Source organism: Podarcis liolepis (assembly GCF_965112155.1).
Source record: "Podarcis liolepis genome assembly, chromosome: 15".
Lineage (NCBI taxonomy): Eukaryota > Metazoa > Chordata > Lepidosauria > Squamata > Lacertidae > Podarcis > Podarcis liolepis.
Window position 1 is genome coordinate 10,196,395 of NC_139566.1, and position 25,056 is coordinate 10,221,450.

The following is a 25,056-nucleotide window of genomic DNA, read 5'->3' on the forward strand; positions in this document are numbered from 1 at the left end:
GGTCTTTTCCAGGGAGTCTTCTCTTCTCATGAGGTGGCCAGAGTATTGGAGCCTCAGCTTCAGGATCTGTCCTTCCAGTGAGCACTCAGGGCTGATTTCCTTCAGAATGGATAGGTTTGATCTTCTTACAGTCCATGGGACTCTCCAGAGTCTCCTCCAGCACCATAATTCAAAAGCATCAATTCTTCGGCGATCAGCCTTCTTTATGGTCTAGCTCTCACTTCCATACATCACTTCCATACATCACTCTCTCTCTCTACCCCCCATCTATTTATCATCTATTTATCTATTCATATCTGCCAGGGAACTGCCATCAGAACAGGGGCGGGAAACAGAGGGGCAGTCGTGTTACAGGGAGCCTCTGAAAATCTTGCGAAGCTGTTCTTCCGGTGATTAGGAAAGCCCCACCTCCAGTGGGGAAGAGGTAAAAGGACCTGAGGATTCTGCGGGGAGCCTCAGCACCACTCCTGGCCAAGCCGGCTAGGAGAGAAGCACGCCCCTTACGTCGCCCACCCTGCGCAGAGGTCTAAAGCGCAAAGAGGGAAGGAAAAGGCTGGGAGTAATGAGACTTTTATGTTGGGGGAGGTCCAGGAAACAACCACTCCCGGATTCTGCTAGCGATTGAGGCAGATATGAACTTGTGGCTCTGCACTGCAAATAGTTTGCACCCAAAATAAAGCCTGTAATAAAGGTCTGAGTCCTGCCTGGTTACTCGCGAGCAACCACCACTGCCATCTGACAATATCCAAAGCAAAAAACAAAGTAAACAGTGCATGCTAACAGAATATCAACAGAAGACATGCACCGTATTTTTCGCTCTATAGGACGCACAGGACCATAGGAGGGGGAGAACAGGGGGGAAAATTTTTTTTCTTGTTCTCCCCCTCTAAAACAAGGTGCGTTCAAGGTGCATTCACCCAAAGCCTCTGGAGCACAGCGGGAGTACCTGCTGCGCTCTGGAGGCATCAGGCAGCTACCTTGGAAGCCTGGAGAGCGAGAGGGGTCGGTGCGCACTGACCCCTCTCACTCTCCAGGTTTCAGTGAAGGCAACCCGAAGCCTCTGGAGCGCAGGGGGAGTTCCCACTGGGCTCCGGAGGCTTCAGGTTCCTTTCGACCTGCTCTTTGGGGCTGGCTTGCTAGCCTTGCTAGCCTCTGAAGGGCAGCGGGGTGAAGGCAGAGGCTTTGTGCGCAGCCATCCCCAAGCTAGAACAGCAAGACGGAGTGCTCCACAGCGCTCCGTCTCCCTGTTCTGGCTTTGGGCTTAGCCATGCAGCCTGCATTTGCTCTATAGGACGCACACACATTTCCCCTTAATTTTTGGAGGGGGAAAAGTGTGTCCTATAGAGCGAAAAATACGGTAGCTCATGAAATGTTGTCGAGCGCCATCACTGATCACTTCTCCAGCTTCTTGTAGCAGCACTAGAAGCTGCCTTCTACCAAGCCTGACCCGTTGGGTTCATCCAGCTCAGGACCGTTTACACCGGAGGTAGGGAACCTTTGGCCCACAGGCTTAGATCAAGCCCACCAGGCCTCCCAATTTGGCCCCCACCCGTGTCTTGGTGCCTGTCCGGCACCAAGACTCTTTTTTTTAAAAAAACAAAAACCTTGATTATTCTGATTAAAGTGCTCGCTCTTTTTTTTTTTAATGCTGCTGGCATTATTGTGAGTGAGCTGAAGGCAGGATGCAAATCTGTTAAACCCAGTCGAAGCTGACCTGGCCCCAGGAAGTTTCTGATTGGCGCAGAACGTCTTACCTCTGTGGTTGACAGGGTCTTTGGCAACGTAGGCAACATACTCGGCCGTGTCCTGGGAAGATGGGAGACTTGATAAATGCCAGATTAAAAAGGGGAGAGAGGGAAGAAGAGAAAGCACCCCACAACTACCCTTCACTGGCGCTGCTTTATTTGCTATATCTATCTCCCACCTTTCTCCCTCCAGAAGCTCAAGATCGTGTAAATTGTTCCTATCTGGTTTATCCTAACAACCCTGCAAGGTAGGATTGTGTGTGTGGCCCAAAGTCACAAAGTTTGCTTTGGGAACAAGTGGGAATTTGAACCTGGCTTTCCACCAGACTTCAAGGTGCTGGTTTTAACCTTTAAAGCCCTATACGGCCTAAGACCCTCGTACCTACGGGACCCCCTCTCCTGGTATGTCCCACAGAGGAACTTACGATCTTCAAACAAAAACATCTTGGAGGTCCCGGGCCACAGGGAGGTTAGGCTGGCCTCAACCAGAGCCAGGGCTTTTTCGGCTGTGGCCCCAATCTGGTGGAACGCTCTGTCACAAGAGACTAGGGCCCTGCGGGACTTGACATCTTTCCACAGGGCCTGCAAGACAGAGCTGTTCCACCAGGCCTTTGGCCAAGGCACAGTCTGACCCCCTCCTTCTGTAATCCTCAAAGAACTCTAGCCCAGTGGTTGCCATTAATTTGATTCTGAATTGATTTTAGAATATATTTTAATTAACTGACTGTGATTTTATGTAAATTGTGCTATTTTTACTGTTGTTAGCCGCTCTGAGCCCGGCTTCGGCTGGGGAGGGCGGGATATAAATAAAAATTTATTATTATTATTATTAATGCTACACCACACCAGCTCTCAGTTTCCCTGAAATGAAGGAGGGTAATAAGTTAACTGAATCCTGCTGGAAGGAAGAATGCCTAGTCCAGGCATAGGCAAACTCCGGCCGTCCCGATGTTTGGGACTACAATTCCCACCATCCCTAGCTAACAGGACCAGTGGTCAGGGATGATGGGAATTGTAGTCCCAAACATCTGGAGGGCTGGAGTTTGTCTATGCCTGGGCTAGTCAAAGGATCTAGCAACTGGGGTGAGGTGGAATGAATATAGTCAGGGCTGCATGGAGTCTGTGTCTGAAGACCCTAAAAATTCCACAGCACGCATCACTGGAATTCTGCAAACTGCATAAATTAAGCAAACGGCATTAATCTGCATAATTTATACAGGTTCTGCTAGCCACAGGGAGAGACTATGCGTGGCTCACATGCAGAGAGGATGGTAAAGGTAAAGGGGTAAAGGGACCCCTGACCGTTAGGTCCAGTCGCGGACGACCCTGGGGTTGCAGCGCTCATCTCACTTTACTGGCCAAGGGAGCCGGCATACAGCTTCTGGGTATTGTGGCCAGCATGTCTAAGCCGCTTCTGGCGTACCAGAGCAGCGCATGGAAACGCTGTTTACCTTCCCGCCAGTGTGATACCTATTTATCTACTTGCACTGGCGTGCTTTCGAACTGCTAGGTTGGCAGGAGCAGGGACTGAGCAACGGGAGCTCACCCCGTCGAGGGGATTCAAACCGCTGACCTTCTGATCGGCAAGCCCTAGGCTCAGTGGTTTAGACCACAGCACCACCCGCGTCCCTGGGAGAGGATGATACTCAACTAATTTTCTGTGCATGGATTAGCGTTAATGCAGGAGGTTTTTCCCCATGCACATCCCACACTGTCTCCAGAAACCCCAGAACAAGGTTAGAGGGCAAACCAAGGAGTGGGGAGAACATTCTGCCAAGGAAGGAGAAATCCTTAGCCCTGTGTTGAAAACAACCCATCCACAAAACCCTCTTGGCACTCACCGGATCCCCTCCGGAAGCAAAAGAAATTGATTGCATATGATGGTTGGCGATGATCTAAACAATGGAAGGGAAGGAAGAAGGAAAAATGAGACGCAAAGCACAGCAAAAAAACACAAAATGAACTTCCTCCCCGCCGCTTCCCAACCTCCTGAAATTCTTACAGTAAAGTCAAGCTCTCCTGGATTATGGGGGTGCCAGATTTTAGCTTCCTAAGGCAGACTTCTCCACCTTGATGCCCTGGCAAGGACTGGGAGGACGCTGGCAAATGGGCACCAGGGGAAGGGGGGCAGTGGTCTGTGGGGGCCTGTACCAGCCAGGAGGCAAGAATCGGAGGCAGGAGAAGGGCTGGGTGCTTCTCCACCTTTTCCTGCAGCACTGTCGCTCAGAACCAGGAGAGAGCTGAAGAGCAGAAACAGCATCCACACAGGCGCAATCTCTGCCTACGTGCGCACAGCCCATTAGGGGATGGTATATAAACTGGTGGAGGGGGAGTCATCCCCAGTTGCTGCCAACGCCCCCTAGAGCGGGAACAGCTGCCTAGATGCTAGATTGCTGTGTGCAGGTATCCAGAGCCGTAGAAGCAACTGTAAGTGTTATCTTAGACAATAAAGAGTTAATAATAATAATTTATTATTTGTACTCAGCCACTCTGGGCGGCTTCCAACAAAGATTAAAAATACATCAAAATGTCACACATTAAAAACTCCCCTGAACAGAGCTGCCTTCAGATGTCTTCTAAATGTCAGGTAGTTGTTTATCTCTTTGACATCTGGTGGGAGGGCGTTCCAGAGGGCAGGCGCCACTACCGAGAAGGCCCTCTGCCTGGTTCCCTGTAGCTTTGCTTCTCACATTGAGGGAACTGCCAAAAGGCCCTCGGCACTGGACCTCAGCGTCCGGGCAGAGTTAACTCTTTGCTGTGTGCATTCCGTGTCTGGGAAGCACCCCTGACGCGGTTGGCATGGCCAATGGTTGATGGCCGTTGTGGCCTAGCAATAGCTGGAAGGGATGCAAGTTCCCCTTCCCCACATTGGAAGAAGACAGGAATGTGATCAGAGCTTAGAGAAGGCAAACAGTGGTCCAGTTCAGGGATAGGGAACGTCTGACCCTCCAGATGTTGCTGGACTCCAACTCCCATCAGCCCCAGCCAGTGGTCAGGAACAATGAGAGTTGGAGCCCAGCAATGCCTGGCAGGTTCCTCAGCCTTGCCTTAGATGCATGTCCCAGCCAATCAGGGATCACACATTAAATGCATGTGAAGCAGGGATACAGAGATGTTGCTGGACTAACATGGCCAATGGTCAAGGGACAAAGGGAACTGTAGACCAGCAACATCTGGAGGGTCACAAACGGCAAGGAGGAAGGCTGTCTAAGCCCACGATCCTCAACACCCATCCGTCAAGTATCCACCCTAAACAGTGTGTCCCAGAGGAGGAGGTTGGGAGGGAAGATATCTCCTCACCTGTTTACAGTCAGATGCCATGAGGTTGAGGCTGCTGGTGGAGATGGTGAGCGTGATTGGCATGCCGGCAAACTTCAGGTTGCTCTTGCCGAGGATGGAGTTCAGCGAGCGGCCGCAGGGCTGTCGAGAGGGAGAGAGACGCACCCCAAGGATGTTAGCAGCAGCACCGGCTGGAGAAGCCCAGGACTGAACCTGGGACATTCTGTGTGCAAACTACATGCTCTATCACGGAGCAATGGCCCTTCTCCGTAAAACACCCCAGGATTGCCGGGGATTGAACCCAGGGACTTCTACAGGCCACTGAGCTATGGGGCCTGAAACAGGTCTGGGTTAACCAATCAGCAAAATAAGCACGTGCTTAGGGCATCAAGAGAAAGGGGGGGGGCACCACATAAATTTTCCACTGCCAGATTTCTAACATTAACCGTCACAAATTGCTCGGCTGAGTGTTCCATTTTCTCAGTTGAAGCATATTAAAAATCCCAACAGAACTACTGTGCAACAAAGCAGGCTGGATGCCTTACCTCTACTAAGTATAGAAGCAGATGTGTTACGTAAGGATCTGATCAAAGGCTTCACAATTAGAAAAAGCAGAAGACGACTTTTCAAATATAAATCAAGTGGAAGTATACAAAAACAAACATCGTTTTCCATCTTGCCGTAGGTTTCATTTCATTTCGAAAAATCACAAAATTATTTTACGGTTTATTATTGGTTCTGTTTTGAATTAGATCCATGGGGGCACCAAAACCCTTTAAGTGCTTAGGGCCTCTAAAGGTCTCCATCCAGCCCTGGAATGAAATCTGAAATCCTAGAGATCTGCTGCCAGCCAGTGCGGACAATACTAAGCTAGGTGGACCAATGGTATGGCTCAGAATAGGGCAGGCTCTATTTAAAAGCAGCTGCTTGTTCAAAACCATGAGGACTAGGATCTTTATTTCTGTGTATCAGGCAGCTCCCTGTGTTCCTAAGACCCAAGCCTATTCGGGAAGGGTGACTGGTAGCCATTGGGACTGGGGGGTGGGAGGCCCACAGTAGGCGGAGCCAGGGCCAAGGACCCCTGGGATTGGCTGTTAACTAAGGCAGGAAGGCAGGTGACAGGGCTGGGCAGAGAACCCTGCTTGAACCCCTGGAGAGCTGCTGCCAGCCAACGCAGACACAACTAAGCTGGCAATCAATCAATCAATCAATCAATCAGCTCCTTATATGTTCCTAAGAGATCAGGGAGAAGGGTGCACAGTGGGAAGAGGCAAGAGCGAGTCTGGGAAGGGCAGAAGGAACAAAAGGGAGATGGGCTGATGACCAAACAGCCCCCTCACCTCCCCACCCTGCACGTGCCCCTCCACTTTCCTCCGCGTCCATTAGACGGGCTGTTATGGTTATCTATTGATCAGCCTCGCCTGCGCCGGGCCTTTATTGCAGCAACTCGGTCCCCATTTCCCAGCCTGAGGGGGAAAGGGGGGGCCAAGGCTGGAGACCTCAAATCAAATCACGCACAGACACATGTGCAAGCTTTCCTGAAAAGCACGCGCGGCTCTCACGCGTCTCACACTCTGGGAGTGTTGCTGTTCCAGCTGGGGTGTGCTGAACGCATCTTCACACCAGCTCCTTTTATCCAAATCACAAGCCCTTAAGAGTTATTCTGCCCTCTGTGATTGGTTCTGCCTTGCTTGCTTGGGGATCTTTGCACAGACTACTAGGCCTTGTTCAAACTACAGATTTAAACCACCGCAATGCCAATATAAACAACCACGGCTTCCCCAAAGGTATCTGACATTTTTAAGGGTGCTGTGGATCGTTAGGAGACCCAGTCCACTCCTGTTGCCCTCCCAGAGATAACAATTCCCAGTGGGGGGGGTTTCCCCCATTTCAGGAAAATAGTGATAGGTTAAAAAAACAGACATTTTTACAAGTTACACCCTTGAATATGTGAAATATTGTAGGGTGGTCCCAGAATCATACCCTAATAGACTGGAGCAGTTGTAACTCATTCTCTCTGCTGCAGTATACTACAGTGGTACCTCGCAAGACGAATGCCTCGCAAGACAAAAAACTCGCTAGACGAAAGGTTTTTCCGTTTTCGATTTGCCCCGCAAGACGAATTTCCCCTATGGGCTTGCTTCGCAAGACGAAAACGTCTCGCGACTTTGTTTTCTTTGTCTAAAAACAAAGACATGTTTTGTTTATAAAGTTAATTTACTTTCCCTTCAATTTTTGAACTGCTCTTTACAGTATGTGTGACTTTAAAGAGCAGTTAATAAACTGTTGTTGTACCAAATTTGGCTTTGTTTGGACTTTTTTTGACCATAGGAACGCATTAATTGATTTTCAATGCATTCCTATGGGATTTCGTGCTTCGCAAGACGAAAAATTCGCTAGACGACAAAAATTGCGGAACGAATTAATTTCGTCTTGCGGGGCACCACTGTATATCTATGAACTGCACTGAAAGGAGAGTGGATTAACACTGGATTACCGCGGAAGGCTGTCTTGCGTGAGGAATCCAATTTGTAGTTTCACACAAGGCAACATACAGTCTGGCAAGATTTTATTAAAGCTTTTTCGTGATACGGTTAAGATAAAGGAAACTAATCCAAATAAAAATTTAAAAAGCAGAGAAAGAGAAAACGCAGCGTTCTCTCTCAAAAGTAGCTCTCAACCCTTGTCTCACACAGAAAGTGGTGGACCGTCCCAGCTCTCACCTGGGAACTTTCCTTTTTCTTTTATTTTCCCTTACCTGCCAATTCCCAGAGTGGTTTAACAATCAATCCCGTTTCCTAGGGACCTCTGGGAATTGTAGCTCTGGGAGAGGAAGAGGGAAGCTTCCTAACAATTCTCAGCACCCGCAATGAGCTGCAGCTCCCAGAATAAAGTGGTACCTCGGTTTAAGAACAGTCCTGCTTACGAATGATTTGCTTTACGAACTCCGCAAAACCGGAAGTAGCGTCCTGGTTTGTGAACTTTACCTCGGTCTAAGAACGGAAGCCGAAGGGTGAAAGGGCACCAGTGGCTGGAGGCCTCATTAGGGAAAGCGCGCCTTCGGTTTAAGAACGGTTTCGGTTTAAGAATGGACTTCCGGAACGGTTTAAGTTAGTAAATCGAGGTACCACTGTATTTGGGGGGAAAGCCATGATAGTTTCAAAGTGGCGTCGCAGCTCTTGAGATGTACGGGGCGAATTTTGACCACAGACAGCCAAAGAGAAAAACAATGAAGTATTCTCTGTCCACCTCACCTTTCTCCTGCGAACGGCTCCCTTGGCACCAGGCACAGCTTCGCAGACTAGGCCAATAGCTTCCCTGGAGGAAGAGGAGAGAAATGAGGGATGGGTGTATAGAATCTTAGAATTGTAGAGTTGGAAGGGACCCGTAGGCTTATCCATCCCCCTGAAATGCAGGAATCTCCAGTATATACTGGTAAAAAGTGGCAGACGAGCTCACCTGAACCCTTACCCATTTTCTTTCATTGAACTGCCCTTCCGGAACAGGACAAAGACCTGTCATCATGTCAAGCAGCTTGTTTTCCCAGCGTGGGCCAACCACCCTGACTTCTTTGGATGAAGGGCAGTATATAAATTAAATAAATAAGAGGGTGTTGGACCAGACGGGCTGCTGGATTCGCCCACAAGGGCTCTTCCCAGGGTCTTAGGACTCTCTACCTGTCGTTGTATTGTTATGTCAGGTGTGCATTGGCTCAACCGATCGCTCCCGGTGCAGAAGCACTGTGGAATTGCCCGTCGTTAAGTGAGGGCACATGGGACATGGGTGGCGCCGTGGGTTAAACCACAGAGCCTAGGGCTGGCCGATCAGGAGGTCGGCGGTTTGAATCCCCGCAACGGGGTGAGCTCCCGTTGCTCGGTCCCTGCTCCTGCCAACCTAGCAGTTTGAAAGCACGTCAAAGTGCAAGTACATAAATAGGTACCGCTCCGGCGGGAAGGTAAACGGCGTTTCTGTGCACTGCTCTGGTTTGCCAGAAGCAGCTTAGTCATGCTGGCCGCATGACCCGGAAGCTGTACTCCGGCTCCCTCGGCCAATAAAGCAAGATGAGCGCCGCAACCCCAGAGTTGGCCATGACTGGACCTAATGGTCAGGGGTCCCTTCAACTTCAAGGGAGGGCACCTCTGGACGAGACACTGCCCTGTCACTGCTCTGCTTCCTTCGCCCAGCAGGCTACGTTGCCAGCCACCCAAGAATCGAGAGGTTTCTAAACACACACGCACATCACACATCCGTCGGTCACCCTTCCACGCAAGCGAGAGCTCAAGGACGCCTTCCGGGCAGGAAAGAACACCCAAAGAGGATGCAAAGCAAGGCGGATTGGGGGGGTGGCCTGGCGAGGGGTGTGTGATCCAGAGGGCCGGCTAAAGAGCCACCTGTGGCCCCTGCAGACAGCCCATGCACACACAAACACACACAGTGTGTTTGTGTTTTGTTTGTGTGTGTGTGTTTGTGTGTCTCCCGGCTCCTTGGTAGCAGAGCAAGGATGGAAGAGGACGTGGGGGAAGAAATCGAGCGAGAGCTGTTAATATTTGATGATGCTGTATAAACGCTTCCTGTCTTTAGCGGATTAAATTTTTTTTTTATTAAAAAAAGCAACAACGCCGGCCGCTGATGGCAGGCTTGAGGCCTGGCTGCTGATGCCTTTCCATCTCCTGCTGGCTGCTCCCTCCGGTCACCTTTTTCCAGACCCTGCGTCTGCCCGGTAATGGACAGGCTTACAGTGAGCGCGCACACACACACACACACACACACACACACACACGCCTCTCTGCTCCCCCTCCAACTCAGCTTTAACTATTTCCTGCTGCTGCTAAGGATATGAACTGGAGCAGCCTGCCTCTCTCCTGGCCTCTGCAACCGGTTTTGGCTTCCCAAGGCCAGAGTGGCTGGGGCAAGCCAATCAGATGGGTGGAGTACAAATAATAAAATTATTATTAATATTATTACTGAGTCTCGGGTATTACAGGCTTGGTTCTTGGGATTTAATTAACAGGGGTGGGGGAGATGCAGATTATCTTGCTCCACCAAGGGCCCAGTTCACATCCAATGCAGATGCAACACAGAATGACTTGGCAGCACCTCGCCCAGAGACACAACAGGTAACCTCCTTTAATGGTGGGTGACTCTACATCGTTTCTGCACTGGGACAACAGGTTGAGCTGATGAAAAGGCACCACAGAATTATTTGGCCCCCAGCAAAGCCTGGTTGGAAGGACAGTGTTCCATGCAGAGGCACAACAGGCAGCCTCCCCGGACAGTGGGTAATTCCACAGTGTTTCTGCATTGGGAGAGACTGGCTGAGCCAAGACACAGCTGATGCAGAGGCGCCACAAAATCAGCTCCCCAACAGGTGCCGGATGGCAGGAGGAAACCCGGGGCAGGAACTTATCCAGAGATACAACAGGCAGCCTCCTCTGAGGGCAGGAAAGACTATCGGATCACACCGTCAAGCTAAATGACCTCCACCGAGAAAATGCAGATTGGAAGGAGGAAGACACAAAGCAGCAACTTATGTAGAGACACATGAGACAAGCCTCATGCAGAGACATGTGTCTTGATCGTCTCAATGCTCCCTATGCAGCCATACCCAGTACGGTGCAGAGGTACAGCAGAATTCTGCACACACACACACACAGGCAGATATGGAAAGGAAGCAAGCCCAGAGTGGCAACTCACGCAGAGACAGAATGGGACACACCCTCTCAAAGCTTACAGCGTTTCTGCTTTAGGAGTTAGTGAGTGACAGGAGCGAGGCAGCAGTCAATCACCCAAGTGAGTTGGAGTTAACTCTTTATTAGCAAAAAACAGAGTCTGAATAGGAGTGTCGGACTTAATGAGAACAGCAATTCATCTTGCCCCCATGAAGCAGTTGTAGGTTCCCACCTTCTCACAGCTACCTAAGCCCCCTCCTCCCCAGGGTTTTTTCCCAAGCAATCGGAGACTGCGCCTGCATGCAGCCAGTCTCTCCTCCGCCTTTTTCATGTCTCTTCTGATTCTGGGAGACAAGTGGGGAAGGGAGCTTGTCACAGTGGGTGGGAGAGACACCTGTGACTCTTCACCAGCCTGACTTATCTCCGCCTCTTGGCCTCCCTCATCCCACTCTCCTGCCTCCGATTCTGGACTCCTTTCTGCCACCGACTCTTCCAGCTCACTAAACCCTGTGACCTCTTCCGACACCTCCTCTTTCTGGTCTTCTCCCTCTGACCACTTGCATCGTCGCCTCACCACCAATCCCAGGGCTCTGAGCCTTCTTCCCTCGGGGTTTCCCACCTGGTTCCTCCCACCGTTCCTCTGCGTCCAACCAGTCAGTGACCCCGAGTGATGGATTGCAGCCTGTGCGGCGGCACAACGTAACTATCCTGTCCGACCTCCCCTGTCCCCCACACCATCCCCGGCCTCCGGATGACTGCGTAGCTCACCTTGTGACTTGAGTTCTTGTGTTGAAGTCGAGAGCCCGCATGGATTGGAGAACTTCCACGCAGCCCATGTACTGATGGGAGAAGGAAGAATGGGAGAGCCTGTTAGGTCCCAAAGTCCCCTCTGTTCTCATTCACCCTCATCCCCATCATCCAGATATTATGGATCAATTCTTCCACCTCCACCCTGCTCACCTCCCCCTTTTTCCCTAAGGGAACAAGAGCACAGGTAGGGGCCCTGGAAGACTTCCAAGCTGCAGTGTTATCCTTATTAGTCATCACCACCATCACTGAATTTATTTTCTGTCCTCCGCCAGCAGGTCCCAGGGAGGGCGACGACAATTTAATGCCAAATGCAGCCATAGGAATAGGGCGATGGGCCCCGGAAACAACCATCTCAGGGGTCAAAGGCTGTATAGTGGCAATGCCAGAGGCTCGCTCCTTTGCAGGGAGGGAATTCTAGAACTTAGGGGGCTACCACAGAGAAGGCCCAGTTCCAGGCCACCTCCTATCGTACAGCGAGCCAGCAGTAAATCACACCGAAATTGGAGCTCACTCTATTAGTAAAACCACAGTATTTACTGGCTGACAGTCAGGCCTAGTGAGCACAGCAGCTTACCCCTGGTCGGTCTTCCCCCCATGAATCTTTTCTCCTCCTATTTGGGGACTTCCCTGGCTTTTTTCTAGCCCACGTAGGACCAGTCTGGATAGTTGGCCTTGGTGAAGATTTGACGTTTTCATCCCCAAAAAGTTTTTGATTTGAGTTTCTACTGAAATGAGGCTGCATTTTAATGTTGTATTTTAATCTTGTTTTTAAGTTGTATTTTAATCAATTGGTTTTTATACCTGGTGTTAGCCGCCCTAAGCCCGGTCTTGGCTGGGGAGGGCGGGGTATAAATAAAACTTATTATTATTATTATTAATTGCCCAGACTGAAAGTCCCTGTCTCCCCCCAGCTGCCTAAGCCCCCTTCTCTTCAGGGATTTCTCCAAGCAATCAGAAACTGTGCCTGCATGCAGCCTGCCACCACTCTGCCCTTTTCATGCCTCTTCTGCTTCTGGGAGGGATGGGAGCTTGTCGCAGTGGGACGGGGAGAGACCTGTGACTCCTCACCAACCCGACTCATCTCTGAAGTGGGTGGAGGAACGGATGCGAATTGTACCTCTGTGCAGTGAGCTAGTTTCTACACCCAGAGAAACACACACACACACACACACACACACACACACACACACACACACACTGTATCCTTCATCTGGATAAAGCAAACCCAGCTCCCAAGACCTCACACACACAGCAGAGCCTGTGAGAAAGAGTGTCTCCTGGTCCTGATCACAAAGTGGCGTTTCCAGCTGGTTAGCAACACAGGAAGCTGCCTTGGACCATTGGGTCCATCCATCTAGTATTGTCTGCACTGTCCGGCAGCAGCAGTCCGGGGTTTCAGAAAAGGAGTCTCTCCCAGCCCTACCTGGGACCTTCTGGACGCAAGGCAGGTGCTCTGCCGACTGAGCCGCAGCCTTTCTGTTGCTGCTCGTGGAACAGGAGAGATCCGTTGGCACAATCGCCAGCTGGGCTGAAGAACCGACAGCAAAGAGGGGGGAAGGGGCAAGCAGCTGGCACAGGATGTGCCACTGGGCACCTGCCAGGCCGGCTGTGTGCGGTGGGAAGACACAAAGACTTCAGCGACGCCAGCAAGGCGAGGCGAGGCTACCAGTATGAGTCAGAGAAGGGGAAGTGGCAACGCAAGTGTTGCTCGCCAGACCCTGTCTCTGAACGTTCTCAGGGCACTGTTCGTCTTCCAATCCTCTGCCACCCTCCCCGGCACTCAGAGGCAGCAAACTTGTCCTCTTGCCGAGTCTCCACCCTACAGAGTAGGTTAAGACAAGGACGCTTAAGGCTCGGTCTCTGTAGCGGAGCGGCGATTCGGAAATCAGGAAGCTGCCTTGCGCCGAGTCAGATCAGATGTTCATCCAGCTCAATACTGTCTACCCTGACTGGCAGCAGCTCTCCAGGGTTTCAGGCAGAGGGGGACATAGCCAGCCCTACCTGGAGACGCCGGGGATCAAGCGTTCTGCAAGCAAAGCAGATGCTCTGCCCCTGGGCTATGGCCTTCCTTAAAAATAACCGTAAGATTCCAGTCCTCATGATGTTGAATCGACAGGAACACATTGGTCCATCGAGCTCAGCGCTGTCAACACTGACTGACAGCAGCTCTCCATGGTTTCAGGCAGGGCACCTCTGCCAGCCCGATGTGGAGATGGCAAGAATTAAACATGGGACATTCTGCAAGCCAAGCAAGTGTCCTGCCACCAAGCCACAGCTGCCTCCAAGACATCAGTCTCGAAACGGACCCTGGAGATCACAGCAGGACGCAGGCAAGGAGCATGAAAGGAGGCGTTCCCCTGCGTGGGTTGCAGGGGTTTGCGTGTGAATTTGTTTCCGCATAAATCCGAAAGGATATAAGGGCAGGGGGAGGAAAAAGGAGGGGGGTTTGGAAAACCGGCCCCCTTCCTGTCTTGTACCAGCAATGGTGGTCGAGAAAACATGGACTGGAGATCCGGATCCTACTGCTTACCTTCTCCCGTTAAGGGTACAACCAATCGTTCTCTGTACAGAGTCGGCACTGGGGCACCGAGGGCAAAGACACCCCCAGTGACACGGCTGTGTGCCCCTCACCAGACAAAGGTTTCAGTGAGGCTAAAGTCCAGGGTTGGGCCTACTGGGTCAAAGATGCTCCGAGATCGGATGTTCAACATAAAGGACAGTCAACAAAACCGGCTGAAAGGGACTGAGAGAGATTTAAAGGCCTCGGATGTGATAGATCCAGGCTGAGAATCGATAGATTGAAGGACAATTTTTTAGGGATCAAAACCGGGGGGGGGGGGGGGAGAGAACTTTAGAATCCAAAGGGTTACAATTATATGTTCTTATTTGTTAAGATTTTTTGTAAGTATTTTAATAATTGGGAATTTCGTGAAAGGGAATGTGGACCGATCTTAGAAAAAGGGGTTGATGTTGGGTATTAAAATGAAATTCAGAAGTTTGAAATTGATTAATTAAGATGAATTAATTAAAATATTAATAAGGGATTAATTTGGGTACAAAGAACTTGCTGGGCTAAACTTTGAATGGGGATGCAAGAAGGGGAGGTGGGGGAAGTCCGGGAAAGTGGTTAAGAAAATAAGGTTTTAAAACTATATGTGTTATTTGTGTGTAATGTTGATATGTATGTTTATGTTTTTGTGTGTTTGTCTTAAAAAAATGAGAAAATCCTAATAATTTTTTTTTTAAAAAAAAAGTCCAGGGTTGGGGGAAAGGTGCAGTGTGGCGTCAGACGTTAAAAGGAGTCTGGGTAGCAGTAGGACATCTGCTCTGTATGCAGAAGGTGTATCGGGGTCAATCCTCTGCATTTCCAGGTAGGGCTGGGGAAATACCCCGGAGAGCTGCTGCCGGTCAGTGTAGACAATCCAGAGTGAGATGGACAAACTTGCTATAAGGCTGCTTCCTATGTTCCTATTGAATCAGAAACATGAGGACTAGAATCTTGGCTTATTTTCAGGGAAAGGGGGACAGCTCAGTCGTAAAGCATCTGCTTCACTTGTAGAATATCTCAAGTTCAATCCCCAACGGCACCTCCGAGTAGGACTGGGGAAAATACCCCTGCCTGAAACCTTGGAGCTGCTGCCAGCCAGTGTGACAATACTAAGCTTGGTGGAGCAATGGTCTGACTCGACAGTTCAGACTCAACTTCAGACCACGCAATGGGGGAACAGCAAGGTATGCACTCTGCACGCCATCAGGGGAATGTTTATTTAGCATTTCTGGTTGCGCTTTACATGCAAGGCAGCCTGTTCCGTTCACTAGAGCTGGGCCAAACACCAGCCAGCCATCGCGATACAGTGATACACCGCAGCGTTGCAAAGCGGTAGGGGGAACAAGCTGCGTTGGGCCCGGCCCCACGAGGCACCAAGGTGAAACCGCCTCAACTTCCTCGGCGGGAGCAGCGACAATATGAGCCTTGCAGGGCTCGTTCCTCCACATGCAAGGTGCTAGCAGGAGTCCCTCCACCACCAGCGCCCAGAGCGCCAAGGGAAAAACAGGCTCCATCAGCCACAGCGCCTTGCAGCTTATTCCTCCCTCGGTTTGAGGGCCAGAGCGCAATGGAGCCTTCACCTGGTGGTACATCGTGGGTGAGAGTGCCATCGTGCTCAGGCCCTCAAACCAGTCCTGGGTGATGTATCAAGACATCACCAAGACCTACCATTTACCTGAGGCAGGTGGGTGGGTGGAACGACCTTCTTGCCAGATAATCTCAGCTTCCGAGCAGCTTGCAAGCAGCATGAAGATTCAGAGGTCTCCTCCGGAGCACACCTGGACCAGCAGCAATGGGCTGACCAATCCCTGGACTCCGCCAAACCACATAGGGATGCCCCAGCCTCCCAAAGCAGAGATCTGGAGCTGGCGGTCATCACAGCCAGAGGCTTGGAAGGGGGGCGGGGGAAGTGGAAGAGGAATGCCGGCTGACTCGATGCGCCTGGCGCATGTGCGCTGTGGCCCGGGGGATGGACGCTCGGGCGCACGCTTGTCAGAAGCAATCATGTGGCAGAGCAGAAGACCCGGGACAGATGCCTGCCGGGGAGGCCATACCGTCGCAGCTATGCTGGGTGGGCCTGGCTGGCTGGCAGCCTCTGTGGGGAGAAAAGGGCGAAAGGGTCTGTGCCCCCCCCCATTTCTGCACAAAGAGGCCAGAGTAAGATGTGGCCCCCGCTCAGGATTCTCTGCAGCGCTGCCTTTCTTGGGAGACGAGGAGGAGGGCTGAAGAGAACAGCAGGAACTCTCCTCGGTGGCCTTTTCAACAGCTCCCAACTCGAAATAACAAGTTAAGATAGGAAGCTGCCTCAGACAGAGACTTAGATCACTGGTCCATCTGGCTCAATGCTGTCTACACTGGCTGGCAGCAGTTCTCTGGGGTTTCAGGCAGGGGATATTCCCTGCTCTACCTGGAGATGCTGGTAACTGAGACCATCCGTGTGTGAGGCACATGGTCCGTGTTCGAAATTATCCAGGCGCATTTTGCACCTGGCTTTCAACCACTTGTGACCAAGTGAAGAAGCCTGGATGGTGCCTGACAACTCCGCCATTTGTAAATCCTTGGATCTGGACTGTTTTCGCACACTAGCACCCCATCCTGTAGAATTCTATGCGTTATATTTTATCTGTACAATCGGAATGAATTTCTGGAACCAAAATGCTTTTTTTTCTGCAGCCTGAGCAGCAGCAGCAGTCACCATTAAGAAAAAGAGGCCAATATATATGTGGACTGTCCCTGGGTCAAGCGACTTTTCTTCTTTTACTTCTCAAAGCTCTTAACCTAGCTCAGGGTTGACATTTGAACTAGCCAGATGCTTAGCTGAGAATCAATCACAGTCAGTCAGTCATCTGAAAAACAAGACTTTAGACCCGTCTTGCCCCAAAATGGCAACTAGACGTTACGTTTTGGCGCCTGCAACCTTGGTTTAAGGAGCCATTTGTTGTCTAGCTTGTATGTCTGATTTTCTAACGCTGCATGTGCTCCCTCAGTCAAGTTATAGCCTTGCCTCTGAAAAGGGACAGGAAGATTCTAGTCCTCATGATTCTACCTGGAGATGCTGGGGATTGATGCAGCAGGTTGCCTTCCTCATAGCAGTGATGCCCTGACCTGCGTTGTATGGATATAGGAAGCTGCCTTATATAGAGTCAGTCAACCTAGCTCTGCAGTATCGATACCAACTGGCAGCGGCTCTCTGGGGTTTTTGGCAATGGACATTCCAGGAGACAACCCTTGGGGATTGAATCTGGAACTTTCTGCATGCAAAGCAGTGGTTCCACCTTCAAGCCACTGTCCTCCAAGGAACCAAGAAAGATGCGAAGCCGAATTCAAAAGCTGCCTCATATAGAATCACACCATTAGATCATCTAGGTCTTTACTGTCTGTGCTGAATGGCAGCAGCTGCTCTCTAGGGCTTCAGAAGGGACAGTCGTCCCCCCCAGCCCTACCCAGAGATGCCTTCTTTCTCCACGCAGAGTCAATGCTCTGCTGTGGAGCGACAGCCCTCTCCCAACTTATGTAGGTCATGCCCGCCCTCTCTCCACGTGGAAGCACCTACCCTGTTCCCAGCTATGGAAAAGAGGCTTTCTGTATGCTCTGGAGAGGCGCTGTTTTCTTAGCTCAAGAGGCACTGCCAACACACACACACAAACACACAGACGTACTTCAGCAAAGTATGTCCCCTGCATATTAGGTCTTGGCAGCTGAAGACCCCCAAGATCAAATCCAAGCCCCTCTCTCAGTGGGATCAACTATCCCCCCACCCCACAGCAACAGAGGGGGGTGTGAAAGAGGGAAAAGGCAGCTACGGCCAATCAGTGCACCCCAAGTAACACGCTGAACTAGGACAGGGAGAAAAACTCTTGACCCACTTTCCCATACCGACCCTGCTAGTTGCCAACCAGCGACTCCATGGTGGGCTGGCCCCTCCACGTGCCACTGGACTCTGACCCCTTTTGATCCTGGCCAGCACAGCCAGATGGGAGTTGGAGTCCAGCCACATCTAGAAGACCACTAGGTTCCCCATCCCTGGCCGAGATACGCGTCCCAACCAATCAGGGTTCCCAGCGATTGGGACTTGCTGCCAGACCGCTGTACCCACAAATGCCTTGAACTACCTGCCGCCCCCCGCGATCGCCGCTCACTTACCCGGACGAGGTAGGAGACTCCGGGGCCCATCACCTTGTCGTCAGGGTGCAGCCAGCCCCGGCTGGGCTTGTTGACGAAGCTGCCGTGCCGTGTCCACTCGTCTCCCCCCAGCTGGCCGCCTTCCACCCGCATCCTCTTGGCGCAGCCCAACTTGTTCATATCCTGGGAATAGAGACCGACAGTCCCTGCTGAGTCCGGGAAGGGAGTCGAGGCAGCAACAGGAGCGAGGGGGGGAGGAGGAGGTGGTGGTGGTGCCGCTGGCGGCGGATGCTCCCCAGAGCTGCCCGCCTCCTTGGAGAAGGCACGGAGGCTGAGCAGAGTGGCCGGGTTGGCGAGCTTCAGGTTGGCCATCTTGGGGAAGAAGGAGCACAGGGTGGTGGGGCTGTCTTCCGACTCGGACGACAGCTCGCCCAGGGGGAGGATGGGGCTGAGCGAGGAGGAGGACAGCGAGCTGGGCAGGGAGGGGGCCGCCACCAGGGGGTCCACGGGAGAGTCCCCGTCGGCCGCCACAGAGCCCTCCTCCAGGGAGGAAAGGGAGTCATTGCGCAAGTGGTTGTATTTGCTCTTTTGCAGCAGATCCATGCCCCAAACCGGCGGAGGAGACGGGACGAAACCAAGGCGCCGGGGGGGGGGGGGAGAGAAGCAGGAGATGGCGAGGGTGTGCGGGCCTGGCACCAAACTCAGGAGCCCACGAAAGTCAGAACGGATCCGAGCGAGACGACTCCTGTCCGGCCCCCTGTAGGCATGGCTGCGGAGAAGAGAGGTGTTGGCACAAGGGCAGCGGAAGCAGGGACACTGTGCTACAGGTGAAAGACCGTCGTCGTCACAGGGCGCAGATGTTGCTCCGTGCCCCCCGCCCCCTGACAACGCCACCAGATGACCAGCGACCCTTGGACAGCTTTGCTGCGCTCCAGAGGAAGAGGGAGAGGCCGCCGGCTAGTCCCTGAAGCCGGAGCGATGGCCGGGAGGGAGAAGTGGCTGGCACACGCCCTGGAGAGCCGTCACGCCACCTGTGGAACGGCCGCCCTGCCCCGGGGCTGCCTGCCAAAGGTCCTGTCACGTCCTCTTAGCCACAGGCACCCCACGCCCCGCCACCAGGTCTCACACAGCCCAGGAGAGAGAGAGAGGAAAAAAAGACAACTGAGATGCAGAAGCGGTCGACGACGTCCAGAACGGCGGATGCTCTGGTCTCAAGCTCGCCTGCCGCTCCGCTGAACGGATGCGCAATGTATATAGATGTATTTGAAAAGGAGAAAAATTATTATCCAAGAGCAGGGAGGCCCTGGAGCGCCTTCCAGCTGGGCCCAGCTTGGCAGGGACCGGAGAGGTGGCGCGGCCGCAGGGTCTGCCAAGAACCGAACAAGGCTCCTCTGTGAAGTCACGGAAGCCCACGTGTCAATCAGTGGGCAGACGCCGGCCTGCCTCTCTCGGAGAGATGGAGGTCTGGGAACACGCTGGGAGCCGAAGAGGAGGGGAAACGGGTGGTGGCCCCCCTTGCACCCGGCTGGTCAAAGGGGCGAAGGCGGAATCCGAGTCCCCCTTGCTTTCGGAAACCAGCAGGCAGCCCCGATCTGGGCTCTTCTCCCCACACCTCCTCCTCCCCTCTTCCCGGCTGCAGTCGCTGCTGCTGTTGCTGCTTCCAGAGCAGAGAGACACTAATTGCTACCGCATCCTGCTCGCAATCTCTGCTGGGCTCTAAGTGACTGCGGCTCCCGTTCTGGGGAAGAGGCGGGCGCGGGTGCGGGCGGGTAGGGGGGGGCGCGGTGGAATGAGAGAGAGAGAGAGAGAGAGAGAGAGAGGCCAAGCCCCCACTGCCAATGGTAGGGCAGTGCTGACTCACAAGAGCTTGGCTTCTGCCCCCCCCCCCATGTGCGGAAAGGAAGACAAGGCATCTGTACAATAAAATGCGGAGGGAGGGAGGTGGGGCCTTGTGGGGGGAGAGAGCTGGAGCGGCAGCACACAAACACTTGTGAAAATCAAGGTCAGTGGTTGCACAGGGAAGCGAAGGGAGGTTTTTCCGGCAGCTAGGCTGGAGGAGGGGGGGAAGAGCACAGGGGGAGAGGGGGGAGGCAGGGCACAGGAAGGAAGAGCAGGGGGTGAAGAGGAGAGAATGGGGACCGGTTGCAGAGCAAGGTGGATCCTCATCTAATATGGGCCACTCCTCATCTGAATCCACACTCCTGACTTGACAACACCTCTGGTTTTGCATGGAGTTCTTTATGGCATAGGGGAACCCACCCTCCCTCTTTCTTAGTTAACGTTTTAGGATATAAAAGTTGACACAACACCCTGCAAGGTAGGCCACTGTTAATTTCCTTGCACCTGGACAGAGAAAGAGAGAGAGAGAGAGAGAGAGAGAGAGAGAGAGAGAGAAAGAAGCAACGGAGGGCTTTGTCCAGGTAATCTGCAAGAAGCAAGATTCGAAAGGACAGTCAAGCTTCACACACAACTCAGGCTGCCGCCCCACCTAGGCCTACTCAGAAGCAAGTCCCGCCGAATCCAAGGGGGCTTCCTCCCAGATAAAGGCGGGTTCCGCTTGCAGCCTCGGTCTCTTAGCGCTAGAGCGTTCCCTTCGTCACAACGATTCCAGACACACAAAGCAATTCTCAAAATCACCACTACAAATCCTCACAATAAAAATGGGGGGCAGGATCCTAAAACAAGATTAGCTGTTAGACAAAGGTTTGCGAGCTCCTAGGCATTGAAGCCCCCAGAGTCAAGCTGCACTACTCACAAAACCCACCCACTCCGCCGGCAAATGCATGCTAACCTGCATTTTTAAAATCCCGGTTTTTAATCCCATAATTAAGCACCGAATTCCCTCACTCCAGGAGGAAGGTATAAACCAGCCTTTGCCAAGTTGTTGGTGTTGTTTTTGTTGTTTTGCAACTTTACAATTCTAGGATTCTCTGAGTTTGTGCCATTCAGATGTTAAGACTACAACTCCCATCAGCCAGTATGGCCTATGATCAACAATGCAGTGGTACCTCGGGTTAAGTACTTAATTCGTTCCAGAGGTCCGTTCTTAACCTGAAACTGTTCTTAACCTGAAGCACCACTTTAGCTAATGGGGCCTTCTGCTGACGCTGTGCCGCCGGAGCACGATTTCTGTTCTCATCAGCAAAGTTCTTAACCCGAGGTACTATTTCTGGGTTAGCGGAGTCTGTAACCTGAAGCGTCTGTAACCTGAGGTACCACTGTACTGCTATGTATGCAAGAACATCAGAAGAGCCCGGCTTCTTGTATCAGGTCAAAGGCCCACTGGAACCCAGCATTCTGTTCTCACAGGGGCCAATCAGATTCCTCCAGGAAGTCCACAGGCAAGAGCCCTCCTTCCCTCCCTGCCACTCATGGGAACAAAAGAAAAGCCCTCCTGGATCAGGCCAGAGGACCTTCTAGCCCAGCCTTCCCAGTGGCCAAACAGATACTCCTAAAGGAAGCCAGCAAGATGAACCTGAGTGCAACAGCCACTCTTCTCCCCACTTGCAACGGCCAGCAGCTGGCATTCATATCACTTCTGACCACGGAGGGAGGATGTAGCCACGGAGGGAGGCAGCTACCGAGAGCCTTATCCTCCCTGAATTTGTCTAGTCCTCTAAGATGAGGAGCTTGGCTGTCGGATCAGGCCAGTCACACACACACACAGTCTTAGCTCGGGTTGAAGTCGCTTCAGATTAAGCCTTTTCAGGTTGTGCTCCACGGCGACCCGGAAGAAATGGAGCACGTTACTTCTGGGTTTCGTCGCTCGCGCATGCGCAGATGCTAAAAATGACGTCACACACATGCGCGGAAGGGGCAAATTGCGACCCACACACGCGCAGACACGGGTTGCGTTCGCTTCAGGATGCGAACGGGGCTCCGGAACGGATCCCATTCGCATCCAGAGGTACCACTGTATATATGATTTGGGCCTTTAAGATGAAAGTTCAAAATTATCAGGAAAAAGAAATTAAACCATTCTTATACGTGTGTGTGTGTGTGTGTGTGTGTGTGTGTGTGTGTGTTAAATTTTTTAAGCCTCTGATCAGGGGGAGAGGCCATGGTTCAAGCTGCTGGCCATCCCTGCCTCTTGTGGGAAGGAGTTCTGTAGTTTAACAACACGCTGCACGAAGAAGTACCGTATTTTTCGCTCTATAAGGCGCACCAGACCATAAGACGCACCTAGTTTTTGGAGGAGGAAAACAAGAAAGAAAATATTCTGAATCTCAGAAGCCAGAACAGGAAGAGGGATTGCTGCCCAGTGAAAGCAGCGATCCCTCTTCCTGTTCTGGCTTCTGGGATAGCTGCGCAGCCTCCATTCGCTCCATAAGACGCACACACATTTCCCCTTACTTTTTAGGAGGGAAAAAGTGAGTCTTATAGAGCAAAAAATACGGTACTTTATCTGTGCTGAACCATCCAACGTTCAGCTTCATTGGGCATCCCTGAGAGTTTGAGCGTTATAAGAGAGGGAGGAAAAACTTTTGCTCAATCCACTTTCTCCGTGGCATGCATAAATTGAATCACCTTCTGTCTCCTCATCTCTGACTAACGTTATTCCTCTCCCCCCCCCATCATTTTGGTTGGCCTCCCCCCCCCCCCCGAATGGAACACGAACTGATCCGGTTCGTCCTGCAAAGGGACAAACATTAACTGGGGGGGGGGGAGTGGAAGTTCCTTTTCTTTTAAACATTTTGGACTGTGAACTGGAACCGGTTCCTTTAAATAAATAAAAAAGGAAGCTTTCAAGGGGAGGAAGGAGGCAGAGTCTCACCCGTGGGCTCCTTCCTCCGAAAGAAAGAGGGAGGCAGGATCATGAGACCCCCAAAGACCTGAAAGAGGGAAGAAGCGGGAGGAGGAGGGAAGGTTGAATAATGCTCTCCCTCCCCGAACAAGGCTAGCGGATGTGGCTTTGGCCTCTCGGCCCCAGTTCAAGGACCCTGGGGGCCAGGGAGGCAGGAAGGCACACCCTGTGCGGGAGGCCCCTCTGGGCCTTGTTCCTATAGGGGCTTTGGGAGGGGGCGGAAAGAGCAGCCATTTCCGCAGCAGCCTGGCCCTTCTAGGTGGTTTCTTGTCCGGGGATAAAGTTTTCCTGGAGAAGGGGTTCTCCTACCATAAGGCTAAGGGGGAAGGGCAAGCACTCAGTGGTTAGAGCACCAGCTCTGGGTGCAGAAAGTCACAGGTTCAATTCTTCAGGGTGTCTCTGCCCAGAACCCCAGAAAGTTGCTACTGTTTAAATCATAAATAAATAAATAAATTTTTATTCATACCCTGCCCTTCCCGGTTCAGAAAACCAGGCTCAGGGCGGCTAACAACAAATTTAAAGCACTGAATTGATGCAACAAAAACAGCATAAAAGACGGTATAAAACGTGAATAGCAATCAAAAATCAATTTAGGGGGGAAATCCATCCAATAAACATTAGATGATCACCAGGGCTAGCTGGCTAAATTAGTCCTATTTGGGCCAGCGAGGAGACCAGGGGAGAATTAGCTGTGGGATCCCAGAGCAGGTAATCTTCATAAAAAGGGGAGGGGGAGGGAAGGAAGGGGAATAAAAGATCAGGCTAAGTTCAAGTTGAAAGCCAGGCGGAATAGCTCTGTCTTACAGGCCCTGCGGAAGGAAGTTAAATCCTGCAGGGCCCTGGTCTCATGGGACAGAGCATTCCACCAGGTCGGAGCCATCACTGAGAAGGCCCTGGCCTTGGTGGAGGATAATCTGACTTCCTTAGGGACCTCTGCTTTTTCCAAACCATGATGGCTAGGAACTTCTGTTACTAGGAGATAGAGCGCAGCTCGGTGGCAGAGCACCCACTTCGGATGCAAAAGGTCCTGGGATCCACCTGCAAGATCTCCAGGTGGGAAACTTGCCGTTTGAAACCCAGTGTAGGCAATAATGAGTGAGACTGAACAGCCAGCATGGTCCAACTGGTCGACCCGCGGTCTGATCAGAGTGCCAACAGAAATGTTAGCCGGCGGGTTAAAAAATGCAAGGTGGGTGGGAAGGACGGAGGAGGTCGCAGGGGGCAGAAAGCAGAGATGTCTTGGAGAGGAGGAAGAAGGCCTTGAAGAAGAGGGAGAACTGGGAGAGAGGACAACTCACATATGGGGCTCACATATTCATTCTGGAAACCACCTGCCAAATCTCAGACAGCAGGATGCTAGTCCCTGTGAAATTCGCACCCATACGTGTCTTCCTTTGTTAAGTGTTTAGGGCTGAGCAGCGATGTTCTCATTTAGCCACAAGGTGGGGTCGCTGCAGCGCAGAGAATTGGAAGCCAGCAAAGAATCAAGGGAGCGTTGTTTTTTTCCGGTGGTACTGGCCACAATAAAGGCAGTCAACAACAGCATTACAACTCACCAACAAAACAAAGAGTTGTAAGGGGTGCTCATTGTGCCCCTTAAAGATCACATGCAGTAATAATTTGGGGTTTGCTTGCAAAGCCTGCAACCAGTTTGCACAAACTTTGCAACCCACTTTCAGTTTGTGACTGGGTTAGGGACTTGACCCCAATTACCGGTATAAATTTCCATTTCGTTTCTGCCCCAGTTATAAATTTCCATTTCGTTTCTGCCCTATTAGGTCAGGATAACATGCGCTGAGCACAAGAAAGGTCACAGGCTCCCGCCTCCCTAGATTCATGCCTTGCCGTCTCCCTTGATAACATGCACCAGGCGCAGGGAACCTTTGGCCCTCCGGGCGCTGCTGAACTACAACTCCCACCAGCCTAGAAAAGCTTGTATGCTGCCATATCCCCTGATCAGAGGAAGAGCAGAATAATGGGGGGGGGGGGCCCTGTTTCCAGCTTTGGAAGCAGTGTTTGAAATGCGCCATGCGCATTTTGCACCTGGCTATTGGCCACTTGCAACCAAGCGAAGATGCC

General features: G+C 51.9%; 1 protein-coding gene across 5 annotated transcripts in view; it reads right to left on the reverse strand.

Moving 5' to 3' along the window:
• Positions 1–25,056, reverse strand: part of SHC1 (SHC adaptor protein 1) — a 50,666-nt gene that overhangs the window by 11,872 nt on the left and 13,738 nt on the right. For 4 of the 5 annotated variants that reach the window (XM_083477157.1, XM_083477155.1, XM_083477156.1 and 1 more), the window contains 6 exons: positions 18,195–18,356; positions 11,462–11,532; positions 8,279–8,342; positions 5,046–5,165; positions 3,587–3,640; positions 1,755–1,806 (listed from right to left, as the gene is read on the reverse strand). In XM_083477157.1, coding sequence (XP_083333283.1) covers positions 1,755–1,806; positions 3,587–3,640; positions 5,046–5,165; positions 8,279–8,342; positions 11,462–11,532; positions 18,195–18,353 — 520 coding nt within the window. In that variant the 5' untranslated portion in view covers positions 18,354–18,356. Of the gene's footprint in view, positions 1–1,754; positions 1,807–3,586; positions 3,641–5,045; positions 5,166–8,278; positions 8,343–11,461; positions 11,533–18,194; positions 19,917–25,056 lie in introns of those variants that run through there. The other variant, XM_083477154.1, reaches the window with a different exon arrangement.